Raw genomic sequence first — 14501 nt, 5'->3', positions numbered from 1 at the left:
AGTGACATCAGTACGTTGTACTGGAGATGTTTCTGATGCATGTTGCAGGTGGATTGTCTTCAAAGCATCACGTCTGCGTATCACTGAATCTCTTTTTCCTTGCAACTCTCTAAGTATGCACTTGACAGTCAGCGTGAAGTTGTTGAATGCTGCCTTCTTAGATGATGAAGTGCTGTCTACTAAAAAGACCTTTCGCAACCGATGTTTCTCATTCAGCAGTTTCCGCACTGCAGAATTGTTCTCATCAATCCAGTATTGATGTTTACTGTGGTAGGACCAGTGGTTTTGGATGTCGCCGAGTATACAGTCTCTGAAGGATGCAAAATACGGCGTTTTGGGAGTTCGTATCAATTGTTTTAGCTTTTTATACAGTTTCCCAACAAATACATCTTTCACATTCTATATTTTAATTTGAAGACATTGAACTTATGTGCGCGTTTTGCGTTGTGGTCGTCTGTAAATCTACGTAGTGAACTAAGAAATTATGAGCAAGTGGTCAGTCCAGTATTTTGCCTACCATGCTCGGACAAAACTCTTGTCTGTTCTACTGACGAAGAGACCAAGAACAAACCATATGAGGACCTTGATCCTCTTATTGCAGATTTACCGAAGGAAGACAAAGAATGACGTGTCCGCGAACCACGATGACCGACCAACATAGATAGGCTTGTTTTAGGGAAGGCAGATGCCAATAGCAAAAGACCTGCGGATGGGGGTGGATAAAACGTATCAGGGCCTTGTGTTCTGGTTGGAACATCGATGATTAAGCTAGGTTAAGCTGAGTAGTTTTGCTAGTAGTATTATTAGTAGTAAATGTCATTATTACATAGTAAATCGCATCCCCATTAAACTGACACATAGTACGTTATTGCCCATTACACTGCCACAAAGCAGATGCTTCCCAGATTAAATTGCCACCAATGGTGTGATTACCCTATTAAAGTACCACTTATTAGGCGACTATCCATTACTTTACCACATACTAGGCGATTATCTATTAAATGGTAAAACAGTAGTTGATATCCACATTAAATTACCATACTGCATGTGACTACGCTACGCTAATAATTGGTCACACAGAAGGTGATTACCCCATTAAATTGCCATGCAAATGTGACATCGTTCCTCTCTGATGCACATTCAAGCGATGCGGTACTATGAAAATCCAGTACCATTTTTCCATTGGTTATCGGCTGATTCCCGCTAATCTTAGGAAGACCAAATGGCGTGTTAGCTGAAAAACATATCAAACTGTTACTCAGGAACGCCACCTTTACTTATATAGCTTTGGAACAACAATCTTTGATAGCTTTGTTTTTCATCAGAAACGAAAACGACATTATTTTTGGGTACTGTGTAGGTTTCATATAAATGCAATAACATTCTTGGACTAAAATATTCATTTGGAATTATAGTGAAATTCCGATAAGAACATATTGGATTATATTTTTATGATACAACAAAAGATTGTTAACACATCACCACAGTCCATGCCATTGGCACATTCGAGACTACATGCACATTAATACATTCAATATTAGAATATATATGGATTTGGAACTCATTAAATTTGGAAATTCAGGACTATTGAAGAATTAGTTCACAATAAGGTAAGTTCTTAATAAATTTTCATTTTGTATTCTAGGGAAATAAATTATTTGGTGACTTTTACAAATACATTTTTTTCCCGCTCTTTTCTGTTACTTAGTTAAGAACATAGAGTCGTACCTATGTATGTGTGTATGTATGGACGGATGGTCGGATGGACGATGTATGTATGTACGGATGGATGGATGGATGGATGTGTGTATGTATGTACGGATGGATGGATGGATCGATGTATGTATGTATGTATGTATGTGTGTATGGGTGTATGGGTGTACGGATGGATCTATGGCTTACAACTAATAGCATGATGCCAGTTTAATCAGGAAAATGAGGGGAAAAAAGTACTAAGCTAATCAGTTTGGCTTGAAATGTCAGTATAAGTTGCATACAGAATTAATTCATGTAGTTTATAGCGCATTTAGCTTTTTGATAATGCGATTTTATATATTTACTTTCTTAATCGATATTACTGAATAATCGGAGAAAGAGTTTCTTTGGTTGGTAGGGGATATTAAAATGCTTTCCTAGAGGATAACCATTTGTTGATAAGTTTAACTATAATCCTTAATATAAAGAATCTTATCTGTGGCTTACTTAGACCATTTTTACTCCCTTTCTACAAAAATAATGTAGTAAATACATCCTACTGACATACAGTCAAATTTATTTTGTATTCCCTCCAGTCCGCCGATCAAAAATAATAAAATTAAAAGAGTTTTTTATTTTTTTTAAATGGGATTTTATTAGTTATATATGTGCCGTTACAGTACTTTCCGTACGGTGTACACCATTTTCTATTATTTCTATTCTGTGTGCAATTAATGTACATTGTGATTCTTCTGGACAAAGTAATCCTGTTTAACAAAACTAAGGCAATAAATTAGGGGAGATTGAGAATACGGAGTCGAAAGACTTTTAAAAGATTAAAATATCCTCAAAAGCCACCAAAACATGGAAGATAAACACTTCCAATGGCACGCCAACATAATATTGGCTATATGGTGCCTAATAAATGTAACGCTCCAATAATGTCAATACTGAAAAACGTAACAAAATCAATATAAAAGAATAAGAAATTAATAAAGACAAGAAACATTAAAAAGCAAAAGAAAAAGAATTAAACTGGAAAGATAAACCCTCCCAAAGAAACTTAATTAACAATACCTTCTATAAGAGTGATAAAAACCGAAGCGTTCGCTGTAACTCCGTCCCTGGATATGATGCAGGTGTAGTTTCCGACCTCTGACTTTGTCATATCTTGAATGTACAATGTCGCAGCGGAATTTCCAAAAGCGTGTGGAGGAAACGTTGAACCCTAAAATGATATTTACAATGTGGCGTACATATTGCTGCCGCAGTCGTAGCTCATATTTCTTTTGGACACACATCTATCAGTTGAAAAACTTAACGTAAAATGTATAATACATATAAATAACTGTTCTGTGATCCCCCTGCTTCAAAACATTCGTTTATTAAATGAGTGCATTTATTTATATCTTGTGTCATGCTAATTAAAATACACAATTGGCTATTCTTGCGAATTCTTTGACTTTAAGAGCATATGGGTTTATTATTCGGTATGGCATGATTTTATCTTTGGATGCGAGTTTCTTTTCAAGTTATAGAAAGAGTGTATACTTATGTAGGAAGAGAATTTCGATTATTTCCAAGATACGACAAGGAAGCTATCGCCAGAATGTCATAATCAGGCGAATTAACCTTTAATTTCACCATTATGGTCGCAAAGTCTTTCTACGGGACTCCATCAGGCGGAAGTAGCCGATTTTGCCACTAGATGAATAACACTTTGAAAGTAATTTCACAAAATGTTTAACCTGCCTTTTATTTCAGATTATATCATATAATAAATTTATATAAATTTCCTGAATAGAAATGTCTAGTTAACGTTAGGATAGTAGAAATTATGGTTGATGACGTCATCACACTTCCAATATTAAAGCCCGGACGGATACTGTATTCGGTAGTATTAAAAGATAAAACGGACTCTGCTCCGTGATCGGTACGAGTATTAAGACCTTAACGCTTATGTACTGCAGGGTATAATCTAGTAAAATAGGCTACTTCTGCCTGATGGAGTCCTGTAGAAAGACTTTGTGACCGTAATGGTGACAATATAAGTTAATTCGCCGGGTTAGATTCATGCGATGATCGTCCGATAGTTATGTGTTGGTACATTGCTGTATTTTGAACCGACATGTGTAGCTTTTCAATCTATTGGCGATTCTGAAGCGATAACGACGCGTGGCAAAAGTCGAATAGATCGGTGAATTAGGGTCACGCTTGCACTCCTTGTGTTAATTTATAGTACCGATAAGGTGATTTCTTGTTGTCAGAGATTTCATCGTACTTTATTGATAAAACGTCCGACTCCTGTGGTACTAATCACTGATGACTAGTTGGGCAAGTAAAGCATCAATGACGACCGGTTTCAAGCCGAAGTTGTAATAGTGTAGAGAACGGTTCTTACTGACGCACAGAAAAATTCAAAGCGAAGCCGATCACATGGAGGTCTTCATAGACGCTGATACAGGAAATGAAAGTAAAGTTATTGACTGCTAACAATGCCCGTCCGCCTGATTTTAAAGCCAACTTTATGTACCGGCTCTGAGGAAACTCCAGTCCCTCTCTTTGTCCTTTGAGTACGGAGGGAGCCGGTGAGTCAGCAGTATAAATAAATGCATGGTTTCGCTATTTTTTTTTATTTCTAAAAAGGCGTTGTTTTACTTACTAAAACTTTAAAAAAGAGAAAAACAGCACACAAAACACAAACGACCGATTTTATTTTTTCTCTTGATTTAGGATCATAAGTAAATGTAAACCATATTTTCCGATAAAATATTGAAAATTAGACGTTGTGATGCTCAGATCTCTAACACGTTTTTTTTTTTCAGATCTCTGTGTCTCACCTGCTTACGTACAATGAATATCCCAGTACCTAGTGTGCAAACAGCTTAGTATAAAACTATAGCAAAGCTGATGACTGCGCTGATGCAATCCATACCAAATTAGTGCTACCTATGTCTCAAAATGCGTCATAAATCACTTGTAGAAATGATTTTGAAATGGTCCCTTTAAGTACGTAATTAATACCGGATTAATGAAACACGACTGAAGCGTGTATCTGTAACGTGTCAAAAAATAAAAAATAAAGTAAACGTGGTAACAAGTCTGGGTTATGCAAGAGGTTAAGACGGATGGCATATGATGGCGTTAACATGGCCTTTGGTCGACTTAAACCTGTTAATAATAAATAAGATGTTATGTCATTATAATGTTTAGATTAACAGACACATTTTGCGTCTAAAGACGACTTATTTGTGGTCATGTCGACGTCTAAAGACGGCTTTTTTGTGGTCATGTCGACGTCTAAAGACGACTTATTGTCATGTCGACGTCTCTAAAAGACTAAGACAGTTTATTTTAGTGGATAAGTATGAGAAATGTGCAACCACAAATGGCATAAGTGGTCATTAAACTGATTAAATTATTCTTTAATCGAAGTGAACATAACAAATTGATACGTTGACCCATACTTTACAAAGGACGACTTATTCCTCGTCTTAAAACGACGTATTTATAATTACAACAACATATTTGAATGAATAAGTCACCTTATTGAAGTGGGCTAGTGGCCAGTGATTGGCAGAGATCTGCCAACATAATATAGACATAGATGTGAATCTAATTTCTTTTTATGCCGTGTTTCAGATGCTACTCACGCGGCAATCACAATGACATGGATATATTCCCAACTTATGTCTTGGTAAACGTATAATATACTCACACGGCAATCCCAATGACATGAATATATTCCCAAACTATGTCTTGGTAAACGTGTAATACTCACACGGCAATCCCAATGACATGAATATATTCCCAACTTATGTCTTGGTAAACGTGTAATACTCACACGGCAATCACAGTGACATGAATATATTCCCAACGTATGTTTTGGTAAACGTGTAATATTCACACGGCAATCCCAATGACATGGATATATTCCCAAACTATGTCTTTGTAAACGTATAATATACTCACACGGCAATCACAGTGACGTGAATATATTCCCAGCGTATGTCATGGTAAACGTATAATATACTCACACGGCAATCCCAATGACATGGATATATTCCCAGCGTATGTCTTGGTAAACGTATAATATACTCACACGGCAATCCCAATGACATGAATATATTCCCAGTTTATGTCTTGGTAAACGTATAATATACTCACACTACAATCCCAATGACATGGATATATTCCCAAGCTATGTCTTGGTAAACGTATAATATACTCACAAGGCAATCATAGTGACATGAATATATTCCCAACGTATGTTTTGGTAAACGTATAATATACTCACACGGCAATCCCAATGACATGAATATATTCCCAACTTATGTCTTGGTAAACGTATAATATACTCACACTACAATCCCAATGACATGGCTATATTCCCAAACTATGTCTTGGTAAACGTATAATATACTCACACGGCAATCCCAATGACATGGATATATTCCCAAACTATGTCTTGGTAAACGTATAATATACTCACATGGCAATCATAGTGACATGAATATATTCCCAATGTATGTCTTGATAAACGTATAATTTACTCACACGAAAATCACAACCACATGGATATATTTCTAACTTATGTCTCGGTAAACGTATAATGTACTCACACCGCAATCACAGCGACATGGATATATTTCTAACTTATGTCTCGGTAAACGTATAATGTACTCACATGGCAATCACAACCACATGGATATATTCCTAACTTATGTCTCGGTATACGTTTAATGTACTCACACGGCAATCACAGCAACATGGATATATTCCTAACTTATGTATTGGTAAATTTATTATGACCCCTTAGTCATTGCCTTGAGCTGAGGAATGTTTATTGGTTGTATTGGGGGGAGGTATTCGACGACGAAAAGTATAATGTAATTAAAATAATAACACAGGCAATTATGTATATGCATATCAAGTCATCTCATTTGCTTTATTCTGATATAGTAATTTACTACTAACACTTCCATTTATTATTATTATTATTATTATTATTATTATTATTATTAAAAGCTCATTTAATTTGAGGTTATCCAATCTGTGATTTGTGCTACGCTATGCTGTAGTTTTTGTTTGCTCTGCCATGACGTACTGACGGTTATCGATGCGTTACTTGTCTAAGATTCTTATCTCATTATACAGCCAAGATGTACTGACGATTATCGATGCGTTACTTGTATAAGATTCTTACCCCAATCAACAGCCAAGATGTACTGACGGTTATAGATGCATTACTTGTCTAAGATCCTTATCCCATTATACAGCCAAGATGTACTGACGGTTATAGATGCGTTCCTTGTCTAAGATTCTTACCCCATTATACAGCCAAGATGTACTGAGGATAATTGATGCTTTCCTTGTCTAAGATTCTACCCCATTAAAACAGCCAAGACGTACTGACTGTTATCGATGCGTTACTTGTCTAAGATTCTTACCCCATTAAAACAGCCAAGATGTACTGACGGTTATCGATGCGTTACTTGTCTAAGATTCTACCCCATTAAAACAGCCAAGATGTATTGACGGTTATAGATGCGTTACTTGTCTAAGATCCTTAACCAGTTAAACAGCCAAGATGTACTGACGGTTATCGATGCGTTACTTGTCTAAGGTTTTTACCCCATTAAACAGCCAAGACATACTGACGGTTATTGATGCGTTCCTTGTCTAACATTCTTAGCCCATTAAACAGCCAAGATGTACTGACGATTATCGATGCGTTACTTGTATAAGATTCTTACCCCAATCAACAGACAAGATGTACTGACGGTTATAGATGCATTACTTGTCTAAGATCCTTATCCCATTATACAGCCAAGATGTACTGACGGTTATAGATGCATTACTTGTCTAAGATCCTTATCCCATTATACAGCCAAGATGTACTGACGGTTATAGATGCGTTCCTTGTCTAAGATTCTTACCACATTAAACAGCCAAGATGTACTGACGGTTATAGATGCGTTACTTCTCTAAGATTCTTACCCCATTAAAACAGCCAACATGTACTGACGGTTATAGATGCATTACTTGTCTAAGATCCTTATCCCATTATACAGCCAAGATGTACTGACGGTTATAGATGCATTACTTGTCTAAGATCCTTATCCCATTATACAGCCAAGATGTACTGACGGTTATAGATGCGTTCCTTGTCTAAGATTCTTACCACATTAAACAGCCAAGATGTACTGACGGTTATAGATGCGTTACTTCTCTAAGATTCTTACCCCATTAAAACAGCCAACATGTACTGACGGTTATAGATGCATTACTTGTCTAAGATCCTTATCCCATTATACAGCCAAGATGTACTGACGGTAATCGATGCGTTACTTGTCTAAAATTCTTACCCCATTAAAACAGCCAAGATGTACTGACGGTTATCGAGGCGTTACTTGTCTAAGATCCTTAACCCGTTAAACAGCCAAGATGTACTGACGGTTATCGATGCGTTACTTGTCTAAGATCCTTAACCCATTAAACAGCCAAGATGTACTGACGGTTATCGATGCGGTACTTGTCTAAGGTTTTTACCCCATTAAACAGCCAAGATATACTGACGGTTATTGATGCATTCCTTGTCTAGGATTCTTAGCCCATTAAACAGCCAAGATGTACTGACGATTATCGATGCGTTACTTGTATAAGATTCTTACCCCAATCAACAGCCAAGATGTACTTACGGTTATCGATGCGATACTTGTCTAAGATCCTTACCCCATTATACAGCCATGATGTATTGAGGATAATCGATGCTTTCCTTGTCTAAGATTCTACCCCATTAAAACAGCCAAGATGTACTGACGGTTATAGATGCATTACTTGTCTAAGATCCTTATCCGATTATACAGCCAAGATGTACTGACGATTATCGATGCGTTACTTGTCTCAGATCCTTAACCCATTCAACAGCCAATATGTACTGACGGTTATCGATGCGTTCCTTGTCTAAGGTTCTTATCCATTATTCAGCCAAGATGTACTGACGGTTATCGAGGCGTTACGTGTCTCAGATCCTTAACCCATTAAACAGCCAAGATGTACTGACGGTTATCGATGCGTTACTTGTCTAAGATTCTTACCCCATTATACAGCCATGATGTATTGAGGATAATCGATGCTTTCCTTGTCTAAGATTCTACCCCATTAAAACAGCCAATATGTACTGACGGTTATCGATGCGTTACTTGTCTAAGGTTCTTATCCCATTATACCGCCAAGATGTACTGACGGTTATCGATGCGTTACTTGTCTCAGATCCTTAACCCGTTAAACAGCCAAGATGTACTGACGGTTATAGATGCGTTACTTCTCTAAGATCCTTATCCGATTATACAGCCAAGATGTACTGACGGTAATCGATGCGTTACTTGTCTGAGATTCTTACCCCATTATACAGTCAAGATGTACTGACGGTTATAGATGCATTACTTGTCTAAGATCCTTATCCCATTATACAGCCAACATGTACTGACGGTAATCGATGCGTTACTTGTCTGAGATTCTTACCCCATTAAAACAGCCAAGATGTACTGACGGTTATAGATGCATTACCTGTCTAAGATCCTTATCCCATTATACAGCCAAGATGTACTGACGGTTATCGATGCGTTACTTGTCTAAGATCCTTAACCCGTTAAACAGCCAAGATGTACTGACGATTATCGATGCGTTACTTGTCTCAGATCCTTAACCTATTCAACAGCCAAGATGTGCTGACGGTTATCGATGCGTTCCTTGTCTTAGATTCTTACCCCATTAAAACAGCCAAGATGTACTGACGGTTATCGATGCGTTACTTGTCTAAGGTTCTTAGCCCATTAAACAGCCAAGATGTACTGACGGTTATCGATGCGTTCCTTGTCTAAGGTTCTTATCCCATTATACAGCCAAGATGTACTGACGGTTATCGATGCGTTACGTGTCTCAGATCCTTAACCCATTAAACAGCCAAGATGTACTGACGGTTATCGATGCGTTCCTTGTCTAAGATTCTTACCCCATTATACAGCCAAGATGTATTTGAGGATAATCGATGCTTTCCTTGTCTAAGATTCTACCCCATTAAAACAGCCAAGATGTACTGACGGTTATCGATGCGTTACTTGTCTAAGATTCTTACCCCATTAAAACAGCCAAGATGTACTGACGGTTATAGATGCGTTACTTGTCTAAGATTCTTGCCCCATTAAAACAGCCAAGATGTACTGACGGTTATCGATGCGTTACTTGTCTAAGATTCTTAGCCCATTAAACAGCCAATATGTACTGACGGTTATCGATGCGTTCCTTGTCTAAGGTTCTTATCCCATTATACAGCCAAGATGTACTGACGGTTATCGATGCGTTACGTGTCTCAGATCCTTAACCCATTAAACAGCCAAGATGTACTGACGGTTATCGATGCGTTACTTGTCTAAGATTCTTACTCCATTATACAGCCAAGATGTATTGAGGATAATCGATGCTTTCCTTGTCTAAGATTCTACCCCATTAAACAGCCAAGATGTGCCGACTATTATCGATGCGTTACTTGTCTATGATTCTTAGCCCATTATACAGCCAAGATGTACAGACTGTTATCGATGCGTTATTTGTTTAAGATTTGTACCCCAATATACAACCAAGATATAGTGACAGTCATCGATACTTTACTTGTCTAAGATTCTTACCCCCATTAAGCAGCCAAGATGTACTGACGGTTATCGATACGTTACGTGTCTCAGATCCTTAACCCATTAAACAGCCAAGATGTACTGATGGTTATCGATGTGTTTCTTGTCAAAGATTCTTACCCCATTAAACAGCCAAGATGTACTGACGGTTATAGATGTGTTTCCTGTCAAAGATTCTTACCCCATTAAACAGCCAAGATGTACTGACGGTTATAGATGTGTTTCCTGTCAAAGATTCTTACCCCATTAAACAGCCAAGATGTACTGACGGTTATAGATGTGTTTCCTGTCAAAGATTCTTACCCCATTAAATAGCCAAGATGTACTGATGGTTATCGATGCGTTTCCTGTCAAAGATTCTTACCCCATTAAACAGCCAAGATGTACTGACGGTTATTGATGTATTACTCCAACAAATCAGCTCTGCAGTACTGTGGAGCTTCAAGAACGTGCTTCCAGTTATATACGGAGGACCAATGTGTGTAATTTTCGGAGGTGTGGTAGCTGAAAAATACATTTTTCGTTGCCTTAATTATACCATGTTTAGTTAAAGTAAATTTTCAATTACCTAATTTGCAAGTATAAGAAGCTATTAATCCACACACACACACACACACACACACACACAGGCACATTTCTAAATAAGTTGTTTGCTGGTATGGGGTCATTCATATATATATATATATATATATATATATAGATACATACATACATACATACATACATACATCAATGCGATAGAGAAATGAACTCTACCTATTTTGCTAACCTTTCTTTTCCTATCTCAGTCTGGTTATCTCAGACCTGTTGTCTCAGTCATGGTGTCCATGCGCTAGAAACTACCTTGAAAAGAACGCTTTGATGTCTTCTGCTGTGCCAGGAGTTGTTATAAAATCAAACAAAAACAACAATAAATACATAATAAACAGAAATTCACTGATAAAGCAACTTGTTATCTCCAGATCTGATAACACCATACAAAACATTTTGTCACACACATACACACACACACAAGTCGAGCTATTTTGATAGAGCTCCGGACACACCGGCAATACACAACACTGGCAACATGAAACCAAATTCTCTCATGTGCTACTGCACAGCCGGCAAAAGCTAGAAATCTGTTAGGCCTATGTCAAACCAGTTTGTTCTAACTTTGTCGAACACACACAATCCGCCCCAGTTGAATCAAATATAACAGCAATGAAAACACCTGCACTTACCAAATAAAATTTTCGTGTAGCTTATCAAAACACTAGTGATAGCAACAATTGCTATATCTCCAGGACATGTAATATAAATTTCCAAGAAAGGTATGAATTCCTGATGTCGTTACACACTTTGTTAGATCTGCAACAATTTTAAAATCCATCCACATCATGACTTGAGATACGCAGAATATATGATTGGAAACAATGTAAATACTAAAATGTGTGTGCACGTCTTTAAAGTGTAGTATCCCGACATTCATCATCTTATTAGAACGACATATTCAGTCCTGAATATTAAGTGTTTAGGTCTGAAATATGCTGGACTCGGATGAAGCTGTTACTTGATTATGGAGATGACGAAGGATACACGACGGGGCAAGATTGTGCAAGTTAGTATGTAGTAAATATATGAGGGCATTTCAAGCTAAACCCAGTTAATACGATATTTGTGAAATCTGCATAATAGACGTGTAAGTTTTGAACAGAAAGCTTATTGCACTGTCTATTTCTGCAGTATCAGAAACTGTTAAATATCAATACAGGAATCAAGACAAAGTGGTATAATTTCAGCAATATGTAATATATTATAAAGCGAAGTTGTAATAAGGTTTGGAGATGTTGTAATTTTGGATTCGAATGAAGCCGTTGTCAGAATGGGTCTTGTCGTCATTGAGTACAAAAGTACTAGACAGAAATTTTGAAGAGTTGTTCAAACTGAGTTATCAATATCAAGGTAACATGGAACAGTATTTTAACGGATGATAAGTAATCCCTGACAAGATGTCTAGAATTTGTCTGGGACTAAAACAGAAGACAAAAGTAGTAACAAAATTATGCTGGGATGAAGTATTATAATGTCGAGTCGTGATGAAATGTTGGCTACCCGGTGTTCAGACATTGAAAGAACACGTTTAAGTCTAACCCTGGCACACAAAAAATATTGATCATAAAATAAACAAGGCATAATGTGTCTTGATACAAATAGTCACCGGAGCTGCTTTAGTTGCTTTATGAAATAGGTTACGTTGTTTCGTCCTATGCACTTGAGATTTTCTCTACAATTTTGGATAATTTCTCTTACCTTCCATGCAAATAACAAACCTGATAATCGTAAAGCAACTAATTTTACGTGCTCGAATGAAATCGATAACATGACTAGCACTGGTATATAACCAACTCATCTAACTAGCGATAACACAAGGAACTACTATTGCTATTTCTTCGCTAACTCAAACAATTGGCTTAAGTGTTCAAGGTTGGAACAGGTAAAGAAGGTAGATTAATTGCAGAAAGAAGAATAATAACAGTAGGTGAAGAAGATGAAAGTGGAGTAGTAGGTTTACCTGGCTTAGGAGTGCAGTGTAAGGTAGAACAAATGTTAAATATAGAGAGTAAGTGTTTATATTACTATTGTTGTCGGCTATAGCAACAATTGTTATACCCATTTCTGTAAATAAAATTATAATAAATGATATTTATCCATAACGTTTGGTAAATTTCACTATTTTCCTTAACATTTTATTCCAACCGAGTCTTCTTACTTTTAAACACTTATAATAGTTCTTGCAATTTAACGATTTGGTTGCAAATGTTACTTTGTTGAGACGTTGCTTGACCTGGATCTGTTTTTCTTTCATTTTGAGCAGATAAATTGCTTGGATCCAATCAATAGCGGATGTATTTCACTGAGTGGGTGAAAACCTCTGTATTCGTACGAAATAAAGTTTGAAATTCTTGATTTTTTTTTCGCCATATAAAAATCATTCACAGGAAGATTCAATTTGGTTCTAACTTTAAGTTCAAGTTTATTGGCTAACAGTATAACAGACTGAAGTAGCGATTATCCAAACTCGATAATGTCAGCTTTTCACCAGATATGGTCTGCTGTGTTTGTGTTTATTAGCGCTCAGAAATGAAGTAGTTATATAACTCTCTTTCCTAACTGAAGGTCAAACAGCTATCTAGAAAACAATTTTCATAAATTAAAAATAAAAATAAACTGAAGAAAAAAAAAGAGCATGTGGTGTGATTTTAACCTTATTAAAAGTTCTTGATCATAATTATTATCGCTGTTAACTGTGCGTATTTAAAAATATCTTTTTTGTAATTCACTCTAGTGAATAAACAAAAACGTATCTATTCGAAAATCCACTCATTCACGGTCTAGCGTAAAATAATCCACCGTGTTCCCACCATTCTGTTTTTGAAGTGAGAACTTCTGCAGAAGTTAAATAAAGCCTTAATAATTTTTACATTTGTGTAATGAATAATCGTTTTACTGCACGTGGAAGCGCTCCACTTTGTCCACGGTTATCATTTTAAACCTCTTTCATGTTAATCAAACAGTTCATTATTTGCATATTATTTAACTCTATATTATCGGAAACTTTTATTGTTTGCCTGATGTTAAATGTTGGTTCAAGAGGATGATGAGGCTGAAGATAAATCAGTAGGTTCTACCAATTTCTGGTCTTGTTTTGTCCTCCCTAAAGCTGTCATGAGCGTATCCATTCTGGACTACTATAATGATGGGTCCATCATTTTTTAATGTCTGCTTTCCTTACTTTGAACTGTGTTACGGCTTGGTTTTTACATAGACGAGGTTTTTTTCTTGATTGTTTGAATTTTTGTTTACTGCGTTGTTATTTTTGTCCCAAGAGTAAAGAAAATAATGTATGCCAAGGCCTTTTTGTAGCTCATCAAACTCATTTATCTTATCACATGAAAGATCTGCTGCCTGCTGATGTCCGAGAAATCGTAAAACTACACTACACAAAAGGATAAGTTTCTGCAGATCGAAGACAATGAATCTGGACAGAGGTCTATAAATACATTTCTCTTACCCGGTCATCCTTTCAGCGACATTTTACTAACTACAATGACCCACAATCACAACTTGAGT

At 36.7% G+C, this 14501-nt stretch overlaps 1 protein-coding gene across 1 annotated transcript in view; it reads right to left on the bottom strand.

Annotated features, from left to right (window-relative positions):
• The window catches only part of LOC149776747 (pregnancy-specific beta-1-glycoprotein 2-like), a 103304-nt gene that overhangs the window by 87973 nt on the left and 830 nt on the right, over positions 1 to 14501 (bottom strand). Inside the window, exons 2-4 of the mRNA XM_089942566.1 lie at positions 10753 to 10892; positions 2773 to 2923; positions 1092 to 1234 (exon numbers count right to left, since the gene is read on the bottom strand). Coding sequence (XP_089798692.1) covers positions 1092 to 1234; positions 2773 to 2923; positions 10753 to 10892 — 434 coding nt within the window. The remainder of the gene's footprint in view (positions 1 to 1091; positions 1235 to 2772; positions 2924 to 10752; positions 10893 to 14501) is intronic.

The sequence above is a fragment of the Sinohyriopsis cumingii genome, chromosome 18 (genome assembly GCF_028554795.1).
Source record: "Sinohyriopsis cumingii isolate HCF-2022 chromosome 18, ASM2855479v2, whole genome shotgun sequence".
Classification (NCBI taxonomy): domain Eukaryota; kingdom Metazoa; phylum Mollusca; class Bivalvia; order Unionida; family Unionidae; genus Sinohyriopsis; species Sinohyriopsis cumingii.
Note: the sequence above shows the minus strand (reverse complement) of the source record. Positions and strands in the feature narration are given on the sequence as shown.